The sequence below is a fragment of the Lepidothrix coronata genome, unplaced genomic scaffold (assembly GCF_001604755.1).
Source record: "Lepidothrix coronata isolate B3197 unplaced genomic scaffold, Lepidothrix_coronata-1.0 Scaffold8, whole genome shotgun sequence".
Lineage (NCBI taxonomy): Eukaryota > Metazoa > Chordata > Aves > Passeriformes > Pipridae > Lepidothrix > Lepidothrix coronata.
This window is the reverse complement of record NW_016690188.1, coordinates 4,280,436-4,297,760: the sequence shown is the minus strand read 5'-3', so window position 1 is coordinate 4,297,760 and position 17,325 is coordinate 4,280,436. Positions and strand designations below refer to the sequence as shown.

The 17,325-nt window shown below is 40.3% G+C and overlaps 1 protein-coding gene across 1 annotated transcript in view; it reads left to right on the top strand.

The window, feature by feature from the left end:
• The window catches only part of CFAP58 (cilia and flagella associated protein 58), a 56,535-nt gene extending 43,221 nt beyond the window's left edge, over positions 1-13,314 (top strand). Inside the window, exons 16-18 of the mRNA XM_017839212.1 lie at positions 6,224-6,343; positions 7,873-8,006; positions 12,202-13,314. Coding sequence (XP_017694701.1) covers positions 6,224-6,343; positions 7,873-8,006; positions 12,202-12,325 — 378 coding nt within the window. The 3' untranslated portion in view covers positions 12,326-13,314. The remainder of the gene's footprint in view (positions 1-6,223; positions 6,344-7,872; positions 8,007-12,201) is intronic.
• Positions 13,315-17,325: the final 4,011 nt, after the last annotated feature.

The following is a 17,325-nucleotide window of genomic DNA, read 5'->3' as shown; positions in this document are numbered from 1 at the left end:
AAAAAAACCACAAAAAAGGGTGATTCCACAGGGAAAGACTAGATTTTGTCTATTCCAGTTCACTTATTTTCATACTTACAGGAGTGTGAATGGTCTTCTTGTTGAGAGAACACATGCAGAAAGATGCTGCAGGCTAAGGTTGTTTTGCAGCAGTTTAGAGGCAGGCAGAGTCAACAGTGTTTGGTTGGGTTTTTTTAGGAAGGGAGCTTAAAATTGGACACATGAGGACACAAATAGGTGTAGAAAGAACCCCATTTGTCCATTCTTCTCTTGAGACATCCAGAAATGTGCTGCCGAGCGCATGGCAGTCATGAACCTCACGTAGGGAGACTCTCTGCCAAGTAGGGTGCATCAGTCAGCCAGTTGCTCCACATCTTCTAGGCTCAGAGCTGGTCTTCTCATGCCTATCTTAGTAGATATACCAGTAATCTTAAATAGGGGATGGCACACTTGGGCACTGTAGTTGTCTTTACATGGACATTAGGATTCACTGTCTTTCCCTTTCCTTTATTCCTCTTTCTGTTTCTTTGAATTTTAAGGAGCAGGCAAAGGGAGCTGAAACAGAACTCCTCAAAGGATAGCAGAGGCTCAGCTCTAATTACAGTGAGTCTGAAGGAAGCCATGCATTAAAACATTCATGATTTCAGAATTGCTGTGTGTGTTTCTTAGATGTACTGTTATTTCTTAATAGGTTCCAAAGTGTAACAGAGGACCGGTCTTTCTTCCCTGAGGTATTTGGCATATGCAGGGAAACTCTGCCACCCTGTCAAAAAGATGTATGTAGGCTTTACTGCCTTGTTAGACAGGTATTTGTAGATTTAAGTGGTAACTTGACTTTGAGACAGCTGTTCAGAAGTAGCAATTGCAGAACACCAAAGGACTTGAAGCAAAGTGCTCTCATCTTTCAGGGAAATCTATGAGTTTAAGTCATGCAGGTGATTAAAGAGATGTAGGTGCCTAACTTACAAATAGGTATTTCTAGAAGGAGCTCTGCAATTTCTCTGACCCTTCAAGGTCATCTGTCAGATCAGTCTGAAGTGAGAGCAGAAGCTGAGTCTGCTGGGAATCCCCATCCCAAGCCTCCACCTGCAGGAACAGCTCATTATTATCAATAGAGCTGTGATAATTCTCCTTTGATTCATCTGATATTTTAAAAATCTAAAGGGCTATTGAATAGCTAAATTACATGCTGTTACATTGACATTATAATACAAAGGTTTTAGGTCAAATAGTCTAGATTTGAAGAAGAGACTTAATTTTCTTTTGCTTGAAACCCTGTATAAAGTCATTATTGTACAGTAAAAGGTTCCCCATTGTTTGCTTTGTAGACTATTCACTTAGAATATTTAAATTGCTGATAAGATTTGTATCAACTTCGAATCTCCTCCAGGACACTTTAAGACAAACTGCTACTAGAATGTGAAACAAAGGTTTGTTTAGAGCTCTCTTCAACCCAGCTGTCAAGCTGCAGGCACTGTGGAAATAGTTGGAATATTTACATCAATCCATGTCATTGTCAGGGGTAATTCTCACTTTCGAGGAACAGCTCCTTTTCTTTTGTGTGCATATGTGTGTATGTTTCTGCTCACATATATAGAGCAGGAGATAATTAATTGATCATATTCTGCAATGTAAAGTATATCACTGTGATTAAAAGAGCTACTCTGATTAACGATTTTCTAAACTCTTGTATAATGTCGATAGTAAAAAGAGAAATGCAGGTGTTATTTCAGCAAGACACATCCATGCCATTTTCTTCTGATAGATTGGCAGAGTTCAAAAGCTGAAAGGAGATGAGTATATGTAACATATTTGTTTGTTCATTGGGGTAAAAACTCTGTTTTCCCACAACCTTCCTAAGAAGGATCCAATAGTAACAGTACCTAGCAATAATAATAAAAATAGTAAGAAGTTAGAGTTGCACTTCTGCTGGAAATGTTTATACTTTGTTGTTCCTGGAAGATGGTAATAGAGCAGCATTCAGCTTTTGCTGTTGCAAAAAAAGAGGCAAGGGTGAAGAGTTAGAAGATGCTCCAAGGTGTTTTTTCCTGTCTCATTAAGATGTTTTGAAAATGCCAGTCAATTTGGTACAGTTTGGTTTGTGTCAGAGGAGACAGATTTGCCCTGGAGAAGTATTATTATCAGAGGTATAAGTTACAAGACAGATTTATTTTAACTACATCTTGAGTGGTACAGATGTCACCAAAGATGGGATTATCCCAGCCTTTCCTTCAGCTGTGAAGATCTTACACAGTTACTACATTGCTTTCTCCATCTCGCTAATTAAAATAAGGATTTTTAGCTGAGCTGAGTGTTTCGAGGTTTGCTGCCATACACTACATTGCACACTTTTGCACTACATCTTTGTCTTGTTGGGTTTTTTTCTTTCGCTCAATTGCTGGAGATAGGAGCTGACATAAATGAAATTTCCTCTGAGTCAGAGGCTTTTGGATTTTTTGTGTGTGTGTTTGTTTGAATGATTTGTGTGATAGAAAGTTTTTCATGCAAAATAGGATTTTTGTGGGTCTGGTGGAAAAGGCTGTTGAGGTGCTGCTATGCCAGGTAAATTTATTGAATTATCTACTTGGAAAGACGATCTGATAAAAAGGAGGAAGTTGGGACTTCAGGGCCTATTTCTGCTGTGAATACATCTTCATTAAATGTATGGTTGTCCATTGTCTCTGGCTCAGAATGAAACCCTGGTCTAATTAACAAGATGAATCATTTCAGGAGTTTGCTGGTGTCATGGTGAGGGACAGGATGACATAAAATAGAGTCACATCTTTAGAGCTAATGCCAAATACCATGGTCTATTCCAGCCTGGAACTGATGACTGCCTCCCACTCCCTGTCTAAGCAGTGAATGCCTTGCTGTCACTTTGGGAATGTGTCTGATGGTGCTGATGGTTCTTCTCACTGGGAAAAACAAATCAGGCTGTTCTGGTCAGCAGCAATAGCTTCTTCTGAAGTAGGATTTTGCTGGCAAAAGGGATTCTTCTGCTGTAGACTGAGAAAACTTGTGACCACTTGATCCTGGAGAATCAACTGAAATTTGCCAAGCATGAGGCAGTCTTCTGCAGAAGAAAATTATTTTTTCTCAATTTGCTGTAGAGAAAACAGGCCAGGAGAAATACTGAATATGGCTGAGACAACACCTAGTTAAATTTAGGGGAAAGCACCACTCACTTCCACACCTTCCCCCTCCAAATTAGTGGGTGAGAGACTTAGAGATGAAGAAACTTTTTGTCATGGCCGAGCCTACGGCGGATCTCTGAGCTCCTCAGAAATCCCCTGAAAACAAATCTAAGACAGGAAGGGCTATTCTAAAAATAATTTGTAGTTTTATTTACACAATTTTTACAGCAGGTATTCACTGAGGTGCTGAAATTCTCTTTGGAATGACTGAAATTTGACTGCAACCCTCAATCTGAGAGTCCCTGCCTGCCCTACATACACAAAATGCATGTGCCAACATCTCTTCACCATCACCTTGTCTTATTTTATGTCATAAATCAGTGAATCTTATTGACTCAATTATTATGAGCTCAGTCCTACAGTCAAACACCTGCTGAATTCCATGGGAATTTCACTGTGGAAGGATTATGTAAAAAAGCTTTGTTACTGGCCTAGACCTGATCTGAACTCATGTACATTACTCTTACCAGTGAAGGCTTAACACCATGGAGTTACAGAGAGATGTGATGGATCTTCCTTCCCCTCCCCAAGGAGAAGTGTTGTGTCTTGCAGTGTGTTTGTGACTCCAAGTTCCTTTAATCTCAAAACTGCATGACTCTGGCAAGATGTATGTTGTGATTGCAGCCTGGTGTGAGGACAGAGGGAAGTGCGAGGCGAGGCAGTCTGGGACAAGCCAAAGAAAGCCAATCATAGTGGATTGACTCTATTATAGAAAACAAAGTTTTTCTTTATTAACTTGTGCTGATTTTTTTGGGGGGCGTTCCTGATTTCTTATGTTTAGAGATAAAAGTAACTGCTGTGAGCAATGTATTTTTGGTGGTAGAACCACATGTACCATGCGACTCACTTAGATTTACTCTGGTGGTTGCTGTTCTAAAATTAATTGAAATTAATTGATTTTTATTTTTTTTCCATGCTAAGGTTAAATGTCAGAAATTCTAGAAACGCCAACCTGTGAATACAAACTTCTACTGATGAGGAAAGGAGTATCCAGGATTTTCTTTTAATGTTTTGCTGACATATGGTGCTTCTAACCCAGTGAAAAATTAATTGACTAAATGTAAAAGAGATGGACAGTGCTTAGCAAGGAAGGACAGGATATGCATTATAAGACATCTGGTTGGATTAGGGAGACAATATGCATTGGACAGCTAACGAGTCTCTGTTGCATAAGATAGATTCTCCTTATAATAGAATTGCACACTTTGTCTCTAAATGAGATTATTATACACACCATTGCACAATGTTTGAAGAGCTTTCTTGGCCACTGTAGAGGGTTAGGAGAGAAAAAAATTGGAAAACAATTGTACATAAGACCTTCAATCCATCTACTGCTCCATATTTATCCAAATTACCATTACACTCTTCCAAAATACAAATCTATGATACATTCAGGGGTGAAATGTTAATACTGACCAGTCAGATTTTGACAAGATGTATTTTTCTTTTGCTGTTGTTTTTACCTTGCAGTAAAATCTTACTTCCTCAGAAAGAAAAGCTGGTAGTGGAAACCACTTGTTGTGGCATAACAACTGTCTACTCAGAATGAATCATGAATTTAATTTTTGCCACTATGCAAAATTCAGTCTGAGTCTCGGGGGCTTTGATTTTTCTAGAGATAAACTATGCACAGCTTCATTTTTAAGAAACTCTTCCTCAGTAATCTTCAGAGTTTAAGGACAATGCTTGTGAAAGTAATGTATGATTTCAAGTGATTCTGTTTTTGGGTCCCAGCTTGTGGCCATTGTAGTGCATGGTTCTCAGAAAATGATGAGGTTTAAAAACTCCAGACTCCTTATGCTCTTGAAGACTGGGCACCTAAAATTTTACGTCTTCAAAATTGCAAGCCACTTCTGAAAATCCTGGCTCAACTATTGAGCAGGAGCAAATGTTGCAGTTCTAGATGACGTGGAGGTACCATTTCCCACGTCAACGGAAGAATTCTGCAGTAAGAGTTGTAGATGGAGCTTAAAAAAAGACAGCTAAAAGGGTTATTGTCAAATCCAGTGTAAATAATTGCCTATCCTACCTCCTTCTTGGCATTTTTGTCTTCCTCAGTTAAATCTTTTGTCTGCTAGTCTCCTTTTTAATTTTAGCTCTCCAGGTACCAGAAGAGGATGTGATCTTACTAAATAATGTTAAATAATAGTGATCTTAGTTTGACAGGGTAGATACTAAAACTATTGCAATGTGCAAATCTATGAAGGTGGCTTTGTTCACAGCTTTATTCCTCAGAGTGAAAATAAATACATCCTCAAAACACAACTGAAAGCTGCATTTCAGTACAGAGAGCTGTAAGTGGGTCCATGGTGTGGTTTCTGTTCAGGCATGACTATATCTAATTCCCACAAGTATTACTGTTCCAACATAAAGGAAGAGGAGACACATGATGAAATAAAATTACTTGGTGTATTTGTGCTAGTCATCGTTGTTGCTGTTTATACTTTCTTTCCCTTTCCCAGAGCCCCTGCAGTTAAACTGAAAGGTTACCTAAATATATATGTGTGTGTGTGTGTGTGTGTGTTTGTGTGTGTATGCATGTGTACATGTGCCTTGCAGGATTTTCTTTGGAAGAAGTTATTCTTTTGTACAGTCCTTCTGTGACATTTCTATAGTCTGCTCACATCCTGTTGGGTGAAGCTACGATGCTTAATGTAAGGCAGTGTGGCTCATAAGAAGAAAGATTGCAATAAGCACAGTTGCTAGTAATTAATTTCCCAGCCCTGGATACTCTTCCGGTGACTGTTGTAGGTTCTCTGTGGTGGAATGTGCTCACTGATGGCGGTGTTTAAGAGTATTTCATTCGTGGTTCAGAATAGCTGGATGTTTCTCTTAATGAGCTCTCCCATCGCTATCACAACAACTTTAAATACCTTATGGCTAGTGAGGAAAGGCTGACACACAGGCAGATTTGTTTCTCCACGTATCTTCCTGTTTGCATTCCAATTTCCAGTGAGATTGATTTCATCACAGGCTGTGCTGCTGCCTTAGTAGTTTTATAAGAGCTCTTCCTCTTGTCTTTTTGTTAGGAGAAGGAGAAACTGTATGTGGAGCTGAGGCAAGTCCTGGCCCGGCAGCCTGGGCCTGAAGCCACGGAACAGTTGCAGCACTACCGACACAGTCTCCGGGAGAAGACTAAACAGCTCAAAGTAAGAGATGCCCTCTGCCTCTGGCTGAGGGGCTGCCAGCATTGCATGGTGACTGCACCGGGGGAATGAGACTTCAGGAAGATTTTCAATGAACAGTGTGCCTGCCCTGGTAAATTAGATCAGGAAAAATAAGGTTAATACTGCAACTCCTCAAGGGAGAACCACTATCAGCAAGAGAACTTTTTTACACATTATGCTAGCTTGTTTCATTAAAATACTGGAAAAGTCTTATTAGGATACGAGTGTGCCGCACAATGCTGTAAATTAGTTTTGTGCATGGGCATTCTGGGACACTGCCAGCTTTTCATTAAGCTTATTCTCCTTCACTTTTCTTAAACTGTTAAAATCTATAAGAAGCAAATCAAAGCCATTTAGTTTTCTTTTTAACAAAGTAGTGGGAATATATAACCTAGTCTTAAATTATTGTTATTTGTCTTGCAACACATACACGTATATTAGATGTGCAGATTTTATGGGGGTGACAGGAGGAACCTGTTCTAACCCCTTATCAGTAGAAGGGAGGATTTCCTCATTCCGAAAGAATTTTGTAGGAAATTTAAAAAGCATGGTCTTAAAAAGTGATTCTTTGACAAAATTCTGTGATATTCTATGAATAAGCTGATCTTCCCTTGTTCTTGCCTGCATGAGAGATCAGTCTCCCCAGGAGTTCATCTACTTACATGGCTCCTCTCTCTGTTGAAGTCATCATCTCCTGTTCACTGCATCATAATCACGTCTATACTAACCATGAGGAAAAAAATGCAGGAGCAGATGGGCCCTTAGGAAACAAAAGAGGCTGTTATGCAAATCTTAGCTTTCCATGGAGAAGAAAAACAATGTAGAAAATGTAAAATAGAAGCCAAAGTTTCGCTGAACTGAATGTGATTTGAAGTTTTCTATATGGGCTTATTTGTCCTTAATGCAGTCAACTGCTACTGTGTATTTCAGGCACAGTATGCTGTAACGTGCTGGTGTGCATGACATTTTGGGGTGCCAGGTCAAGCTATTCTCCTTTTGAAAGAAAGAAAACACACTGTGCATGCCCCTCTTTTCAAAAATTTAACTGATTTGCGTGGAAGTGGGATTGTATTAATATTTACACTGCCTGGCACTACCTTGCCTGTGTGGGTTGAATTACTCCACTTAACAGTGGGTCCCTGTGAATAAACCCCATTATTGTCAAATAATTCCCTGATTTATTGTTTTTTAAGGCCTTCATTTTGTGTTTTCACCCAGATTTATGTCTCAGAAATTAAGGGCTAGTGTATATATTATTACCATTCCCAAACCTGAAGCATATTTTACATGTTGTATCATGGCTAAATGGCATAACCTCAGTTTTGTAAGCTGTCCTTAGGTGAACAGAGGACAACAGAAATGAAACATAATAATGGAAAAAGAATTGTGGTAGAAAATGGTGATGTGTTACATCATCATATGTGAAAAGAGCAAGTGCTTGTAAGAATATTCACTTATGTGTAAGTGAAACTAACATCTCCTGTTTCTGCTGTTTGTCTTTTGTTTGTTAGGTTTTGTCCTCAGAACTGAATATGTATGAAGCACAGAGCAAAGAATACAAACGTGAAATTGAAAGACTTAACAATGAGCTTAACAATGTGAAAAAGAAATATCTGGCTCAGAAACGCAAGGAGCAACAGAATAAGTATGGGAAAATAATAATTTTTGTCTACACAACTTTCTACATAAGCTAGATTTTTGTTTTTAGACCGTGCTTTACCCTTTTGATCAGAATGTGGTCAAATTTGACTGAGGTGATATAGTATTGTTGCCTAATTTTCCTGAATGCTATCCTTCATGTTACTTCAGTCTGGTGTACATTTACCATGATCTATGGCCAGGACAAGAACATCCAGCAGAGATGTTGCTGAACATGTTCTGCAGTCCAGTTGAATTATTCATACTGATGAGATGATACCCAGAGGACACAAATTAATGTCTGGTCTCTCACATCGAAGCGTAGAATTATAGAATAGTTTGGGTTGGAAGAGACATTTAAAGGCCATGTAGTCCAAGCCCCCTGCAATTAGCAGGGACATCTTCAGCTGGTTGAGGTTGCTCAGAGCCCCATCCAACCTGACCTTGAATGTTTCCAGGCATGGGGCATCCACCACCTCTCTGGGCAACATGTTCCAACATTGCACTACCCTCACAAAGGAAAATTTTCTCCTTATAGCTAGTCTAAATCTACCCTCCTTTAGGTTAAAAGCATTACCCCTTGTCCTCCTGCAATGGGCTTTCTGGGCTGCGGGCGCACATTGCCAACTCATGTCCAGCTTTTCATCCACCAGCACCCCCAAGTCCTTCTTGGCAGGGCTGCTCTCAACTTGTTCATCCCCCAGCCTGGGTTGATATGAAGGTTTGCCCTGACTCAGATGCAGCACCTTGCACTTGGCCTTGATATGAGATTCCCATGGGCCCACTTCTTGAGCTTGTTCAGGTCCCTCTGGATGGCATTCCATCCCTCAGGTGAGTCAACTGCACCACTCAACTTTGTGTCACCTAAAAACTTGATGAGGGTGCTGAGGGTGGACTTTACTTTTAAAGAAAAATTTCATAGATTTCTGCAGTCAGATGATGTGATCTGTTACCAAGTTTTTCTGTATACACAGAAAGGCTTTTGTCTTTCCACCCACTTCCATCCTCAGCCTGTGCCTTCCTCGCACAGTAAAGCCAACAGTTCTCTATGTGTCTGAATATAATTCAAAGTTGCCTGTATCTTTTTTTTCCTTAATCCTATTTCAGCCAGCAAATGAATTTGATGACTAAATTAGCAAAATAATCAGTGATAAACAGTGACTTTTGTCTATCTGCAAATTGCATAATGTTACCTTAATGTTTGGATTTAGCAACAATTGTGCCGTGCTAATGGCCTTCCTGGAGCTTTAGGATCAATATGTGAGGCTACCATAATGCCTGATAATCCATTTCCAGCAGCTAAGTGTCCTCTTCACAGTAGTTTTGATGTTTCCATTTTGGACCCTGGCATCACGGCTCTTTATGTTCATCAGATGAGGAGAAATTCACCCATGTTTTGTTGTTACATTTCATCTAGAACTAATTCCTGCCATAAAAACTCCACTTGTTAGGGACACAACTGCTTTAAATTAAAAAAAACCCAAAACATATTATGTGGGCTGATGATGACTCGACGGGGCATGTTAATCATATACAGTGGGTGGAATTTCATGTTGCAGGTCAGTTAGTGCTGGATAGGTTCAGGGTAGATATCTACCATTAGCACAGCTTGTCAAGTTGTTCTTGTGAGCAAATGTGTCTGTAGTCCCATGAGTATGGTGTCTTTGTGACATCTGTCTTTTGGAAGTACATTCAGATGCTGTTGGTGGTGCTTCTGGAGGATGGTATCATCTTGTTGCCCCCACCACAGCTTAGAAGGCAGCAGCACTGGCCTACCAGCCCTGCCTTGCACTTCTCTTGTCTTGTGGCTGCTGAGAGGTGTCCAGATTCTGGACTTTGCTCTCCTCTGTCCCTCATTGTTTTGTTCCCTAGTTAAACCTGGTAGACTACATCCTGCTTTGAAGGACACAAAGGCATAACTGGGAGTATCAGTCCTGGATAATTGCAACTTCTGCAATCTTTAGGCTGTGCGTTGCGTTGGCCACCAGCAGTGCAGAGAAAACAAACCCTCTACAGCCTTTCTTCTCCAACCTTGCCAGTTGTGCAAGACACATCGTTTGCTTTCTGAGAGAGAGCCTGTTGTGTGGTCAGGTCCTTCCCCAGGGAGTCCTTCTCCCTGACATACAGCCATCCCACAGCTCAGGCAGGGCTGGACAGGCAGTGCCTGGTGTGTGGATGCCAAAGAGCCAGAGCCATTGGCTTTGTACAGTCTCAGATTGCTCTAAATCCCAGCTGACACAAACCCACTGACTTGATCTCTATCTTGTTGGCTAATGTTAACATCATGTCTGAAATAAATGTAGCTGGTTTTGCTAATAGAAAGAGGATCCTGTCAGGACAATAGCATTAACAGCATTATTGACTACCCTGCTATGAAAGAGAATTAATACTCTCAGATAACCTCACAAAAAGTTATCATCTAAAGCTTTTATTGATTTGCACAAGGTAGCTTTGATTTGTGATTTAAAGTCTTGGTACTGAACAAATGCAGCTTTCTGTGTGATGCCGAAGGAATATGAGTGACAGCAGGAATGTAGCTTTGTGTTCATAATGAAAATTCAATGTTTAGGATTTTAGTCGTGAATTTGAAATCCTCTTTTTCTGCTCTCTGATTCTGAATGTTGTCTTACCCAGTTGTCTTAGCCGTCCTTCTTCTATCTCCTCCTATTCTTTCCTTCTGCTTTTTGCACCCCTTCAGCATCACTACTTTTCCTAGTTGCTTCAAGTACCCGGATTCCATTTTGATCTTGATAAGGATCGATGAGAAAATATGAAGCTTAAATCCACACAGAGATGTGATCCAGCAGTCCTGTATATGTAAATAACTGCACTGAGGGATGTCAGTAGTAACTGGGAGCTTTTGCACGTGACTGCTTGCACATTAATTCTGCATAATATATTACAGTATTCAGTTGCATAGAATTTTCCATACTGATGAGCATGTCTGTTGGTTGTCTCCATGGGAGCGTGAAGAAAGAATGAGCATGGAGTCTGGATCATTTTCTCTCCCCAGACTTGGAAGCCCAATAGTGAGATAGGATGAGCCATCTAAATACAGCACGTTAGTTTTTAGTGCTGTCAGCTGGCATATCCATTGATACATTGACACAATTAAAACCAATTATAAATGGTTTTCATGGTTACATTCTTCTGTGCCATCTTTTGGCTATTCTCCCACCTCTATATGGGTTGAATTTGGAAAAGGATGCATAACTAATGCTACAGGGTTTCTCTGAACTTTCTCCTCTCCTTACAGTTATTTAGGGACAAAGACAAAAGTATTAATTCCAAGAAGTGTTTTCTTTTCCCTTACTGAGGACTGAAAAAAGGTACTAACAGTGTGGTTGCACTCACATTTGTGTCTCAATCTCAGTGACTGTGAAATAAAAGTAATGGCACTGACCTTCTTTGTAAAGCTTTGCTATCTCTGCTGTTATGATAAACTAGTACTTCATAAAGCTCCACTTGATTAATCTTAAATATCTCGAGACCTCTCTCTGAAGCATCCAGGTATATCACAGAGAGTTTGAAACACTGCCCTTCATATTTGTAGTGCTGTGGTTACCTCCCCAAGCACATAAGAGTGGAACCAGCTAACTCTTGTTCCCTCCTCTTAAGGCCATCAAATTCAAGACCTCCTGGATCCTCCTGGACAGAGCAACTTCCTGAGACTATCAGTGCACCTAGAGCATACTGTTAGTTTTCTGCAAATGTCACAGACAGGGTAGTTATCACTGGAACTTTGTTAAAATGTGAAGTCAGATAACACTATATAGTCATTAAAATTCAACAAAGAAAAAATACCTCCCTATTGCATCTTTTATGAAAGTAGCTAGTTGTTTGAAAACAGGTGTATTCTTGCTAGGATGGGATGGTGATTAGAAATCTGAAATCATGGAGCTCACGTACAAGCTTGCTCTAATGAGGTGTTCTGACCATTTTGGGGAGTAGCACGAAGAAAGTTCATTTATTTCTAGTGTTTAATAATTCCAAAACCCATCAGCAGGCTTGTAATTAGATCCAAACAGACACCTAGTCTTGGTGGTTTAGCCTAAAAGGCTTTAATCAACATTTTTTTAATGATCTCTTGAGACGTGGTTGCATCAAAGAAACTCTGGAGGACACAGATTTCCTTAGTTTGTAAACATCTATGGGCTGCAGAATGAAATATGTATTTTCTGTTTCTTTGTTTCTATTTAAAGGGAGAAGGAGAGATCTTGCCCAGATACGAAGAGGAAATTACCCCCCCTCAGGCCTGATGATGAACCTCACTTCAGCATAGGGGGCTTTCCTTTAACCAGACCCCTTCCCAAAATTGCAGCCTAAGAATCTACTCATCTAGTCACATTCCTGTTCCCAGTTTCTTGCTAAACCTTATTTGTGGGTTATCCGAGAAACTGTAATTTTAAAAGAGATTCAGAATCTACTGAAATCACTGTATCACCTTCAGGAAAATTTTATAAATTGTATATAATAAAATGCATTTGTACATTGGAATTATATTTTATATTGCATTTATATTTTGTACTGCATATTATATTGCAATTAACATAGTTTTCTTTACAAACCATGGACCAAAGCTGCCCATTTGATGCCAGCAGAAGCCTGCAGTGATGTAAGTGAATAGTAGAGATATTTCTTTTTCAATATTATGCTTCTATTTAGCACTGTAACACTACCAAATGCCTTAATATGTAGTTATTTCTCTTTTATCTACCTCTGTTGTAAGCACTCATTCCATTTATCTTCTGACTCAAAGCACCTGAAAAAAAAAGAAAACAGAAAAGAAGAAAAATTAATAGGCTGCTGTTTCAAGCCCTGCTGAGCAAATGCAAAATTAACAAGTCTTTACTTAGATGTACACATGTAGCAGTTCTTTGTGTAGGTAGTATATAATAGGGTTTAGTCAGTGTTTGCTGCAGTTGTTAGTAGGATCAAGGAAGTTTGTGGCCACAATGTACATTATTAAGAGCACAAGTGTGTTTACTCTGGTAGATACAAAGTGACATAATTATGTCTCTTCAACTGGGGAGACTGTGCACACTGAGTGGGACATGCTGTTCTCCACTTAAATCCTTCCAAGCGATTCAAACTTGGACTCAAAACATGGCAAACTTTATGCTTTAATTTCTAGACACTCAGGCATTTTTGTAACTTTCAGAAATTGTTTTTGTAATACAGCAGGAGCCCTCCAACCTTTTCAGCCAAAAGAGATTTAATTACCATTCATTAACAAGTGAAATAACAAAGTCACGGTGTGAGGTGCTGAAGTATAGAAAACTTTCAAGCTGTAAAATAAAATGTTTTGAAACAGATTTGTATGAGAAAGTTTTTTTTCCCCTGCCTGGGGGATAAAAATACTTGTCCAAAGAGATATGCTGATAAATATTTCACATGCACAAAAAAACCCCAAACCAAAACCAAAAAAATCAAAACAAAACCAAACCAAAAAACCCCTTTGCAAAGATTTTGTTCTTTCCTTTGGTGGAATACATAATTAAATATTAAAGCTACTGTGGGAAACTTTAATGGAAGTGTTTAATTCAAAGGAATCAAGTTAAATATGACAGGGATCTACTTTGCTTTTACATTGAGGACTGGAACACTTAGTCATCAGATCCATTGTATTTTTCTTTTGTTCCCAAAATAGCTATTATTGCTGTTTCACTGTCAAGTGCATTATGCTAAAGTTATCATTTTAGGACAGTCATGCTGTCTGAATCCTCTTCTGTGTACCTGACACGTCCTTATAGTTAGAATAACTGACAATAACTGACATGGGCACTTGAGTTTGGTGGAATCCCAAGTAGGTTTTACTGAAGCTTTTAGAAGCTGATATTTGTTAAGGTCCCGAGTATCCAACCTGGAGCTGGAGTCTGCTATGCTTGCTGACACTGGAAAGTAATTTGTATTAAAATCAGTCATCAAAGCCACAATTATTAATTAACATGAATGAGAGAGGCACAGGTAGACTCCCAGAATACCATCACTCTGTAGAAAGGCAACTTACGTATTACACTTTAAACTGTACAGTGTAGCCCTTAACTTATCCAGAGGTAATCCAAGTCTGTGTACATCTTTCACAGAATCACAGGGTAATTTAGGTTGGAAAAGACCTCCAAGATCATTGAGTCCAACCTTTGACTATACACCACCATGTCGACTAGACCAGGCAGTTGTCTAGTGCCACGTCCAGTCATTTCTTGAACAGTTCCAGAGATGGTGACTCCACCACTTCCCTGGGCAGCCCATTCCAATGCTGACAACCCTTTCGGTGAAGAAATTCTTTCTGATGTCCAACCTGAACCTCCCCTAGCACAGCTTGAGGCCCTTTCCTCTTGTCCTGTCACTGATTGCCTGGGAGAGGAGGGTCATCCCCATGTTGCTACAATCTCCTTTCAGGTAGCTGTAGAGGGTGATAAGGTCCCCCTGCATCTCATTTTCTCCAGGATAAACACTCCCAACTCCCTCAGGCACTCCTCATATGATTTACTCTCTAGGCCCTTCCCCAGCTCTGTTGCCCTTCTCTGGACTCACTCCAGTGCCTCAATGTCCTTGTAGTGAAGGCCCCAGAACTGGACACAGCACTTGAGGTGTGGCCTTGCCAGCATGGCCTCACCAGTGGCCTCACTTTCTCTCTGTTTGTTATCAGGGTTTAGGAGACAAGTTATTACAGTGATCAGAGGCAAGGAGGGGAAGCCAAGCAGATGGAATCTGTTCCCTACTTGCATATATTTTTATGAGTATGCTAAAAAAACAGATTCTTTTCCATCTTTATCTGTACTTAATAGTAGCTTGCATTGCACGAGTAAGAAACTCCATCTGTAAGCAATTCCTGACCTTAGTTTTTTCAGTCTCTAAAATGTGTGGCATAGTATTTGTCTAAAGACTTGCAAAGGTGAATTCACTTATATTGAAAAAGTGATTAGTCTTCTAGACTGAATAAAAATGCAGGGGAGTGCAAAAAATTGTGATTTTCTCATACGACATGTTCTTCTAGACTAAAGAGCTAGGAAGGGAATACAGTAAATTCCACCTACAAAGTACAGAAGCTTTTACTTATTCATCCACAATTTCAGGCATCAAGATGTGAATGTGTTGGCAACTATCTCAATTTTATTGCATTATTTACTTACTACCAGGGAAACTAAATTCACAGGTTAAATTCGAAAAGAAGAGAAAAAAAGAAAAGGCAAGAAAATACAGTCATCAGATTATTGCCAGTAACTTCCAGCATAATCAGGAATAGAATAACTGCAGCCAGCTTAATTTATAGTGCTAGAGAGTGAAAACCATTTCTGAGTTCATATAATAGAACGGATTAAAGCACACCAAATCCCTTCCCCCATGGTCTATAAAAGTCAGGGAGCTTGAAAAATTGCTCTGGATGTCTGTGAACCCAGCTGATGCTGGGGTGCTTTTAGTGTTCAAGGATTTGGCTTGCGCAGCAGGGAAAGGCAGAGCGTTAATGAGAATATCATTTGTTCAGTGGCTTCTGCATTGTGAGCAGCAGCTCTGAAGTGCTTCTCCAGGTTTTGTTGCAGAAAAATGTTAATTGAATTCCAGTTTGTGCAAGATGTAAGCCTAGAAGTAGCAAGTATATTTTTAACTTCTTATTCCTGTAAAGATAAGTGAAAAGATGGAGGTGAAGGGCTATGATCCATGGCACTTAAGTTAGGGGAAATCTTTCTTCGCTTTAATTGCTTTGGACTGGAGCTTGCACAGTAAATCCATCCTGGAGTCTTTCAGTGACCAAAGTATGTGATATTTTTCATTTTCAGAGCTCTTGCAATATGTAGATAATATTTTAAATAATTTCACATCTAACTTGAGCTCTGATCTCGTCTGGCAGGTCTGTATTCAGTGTATTAAACAAGCAGGACACAAACAAGACACTGTACACTGAGATATCAAGTTGAAATGTGGAAGCATGGCCCTTCTGTGATCACCTGCCAGCTACTAAAGACACAGCACAAGAATCCAGTCCTTAATTTATACTCGCTTTGTGAATTCTGAACAGCAGGAACACATACCACACACCCACTAACATGTCCTGCTGCTGTGAATGTGGGAACCCTTTGAGTCAACTGCAGTGAAAAACAGGACACGACTCAGGCCTTTTTGTGCTGAGATCTACAAACCCCAGGTCTGGGGAGGCAGAGAGAAAGGCTGGGAACTTGGCACACGCAGACATTTCCCAGTACCACAGAGCATAGGCTTTACTGTGAGGGAAACAGCAGGTGCTGGGCCCTGGGGCACTAATGGACCTTAAGGGCCCTGATCAGCTCCCCGCTGGGTGCCATTTAACAAGCTTGGCCCTGCAGCTGAGTTTCTGGTGGTCTCCTGTCCTTTAGGGAGCAGTTGGCTCTTGCTGCACCCTGACAGCAAGGCTTAGGAGCAACTTTAGTTCTCTAAGTACTGTCAAAGAGCAAGCGGTCACAGGATGGAGAGGGATGGATTGCACAGGAGAGCAGTCAGTTGGTGTTGAAAGCCCAGGTGAAGAAGAGGAAAGGTTTTCCTTCCAGCCCTTGTGGACAAAGAACAGCTACAGAGGTGTCCAGCAGCACGGCCCGGAGCACTGCCTGCAGGAGGGTTGCCAGTAATTGCACAAGTTCACAATGCCAGGTCTGGGGCAGCTATTTTATATCCTTATGTTAGGGTGAAACTGTTGTGTCCTAAAGAAGTTACAGGTTAGAGCAGAGAGAAACAGACCTTTGCCTTGTTCTCTGTTGCCCACGCGAGATTAACAGAAAACAAAATTAGCAGGGATGTCAGAAAGAGAAGTTGAGCAGCAAAACCAGTGCCTGCCATCTCTGAAATGTTAATGACTCTTCCTGAAAATTGATCCATCCCAAATCTCTTTACCCACATTAGAGTATCTAAATCATGCATATTTGTATTTCGACACTTTAGCAATTGAGTATTATTTTCCTAGCAGGTGGTTTAGCTGTTGTGCCATCTCTTCTAGCCTAGTGTATTTTTAGTGTGTTTCCAAAAGCAGGCACTTGATTTTGTTGCTCTTTCTGTTCCCTACTTGAGTGCTTTGTAAGCAGCCCCACACAGATCAGCTACTTGTGCTGTTCAGCGCACAGAAAGATGTCAGGATCTCATCTCTCGGGCTTGCTTGAAGAGCTCAGTTTTCCAAAGGGGAGGTGAAACTGTGCCTGTAGCACCTGTGGGTGTGAGTGGGCAGGGCAGGACCTGTAGGATAAGCTGCATGTGGCTGAGGTCAAAGCAGCTGCCTGCTCCTCTGCTAAGCCTTAACTTTAACTTGCTTTCTCCTCAAATTGGAGCAACTATGTAGGTTTATGGAACCCATATACTTT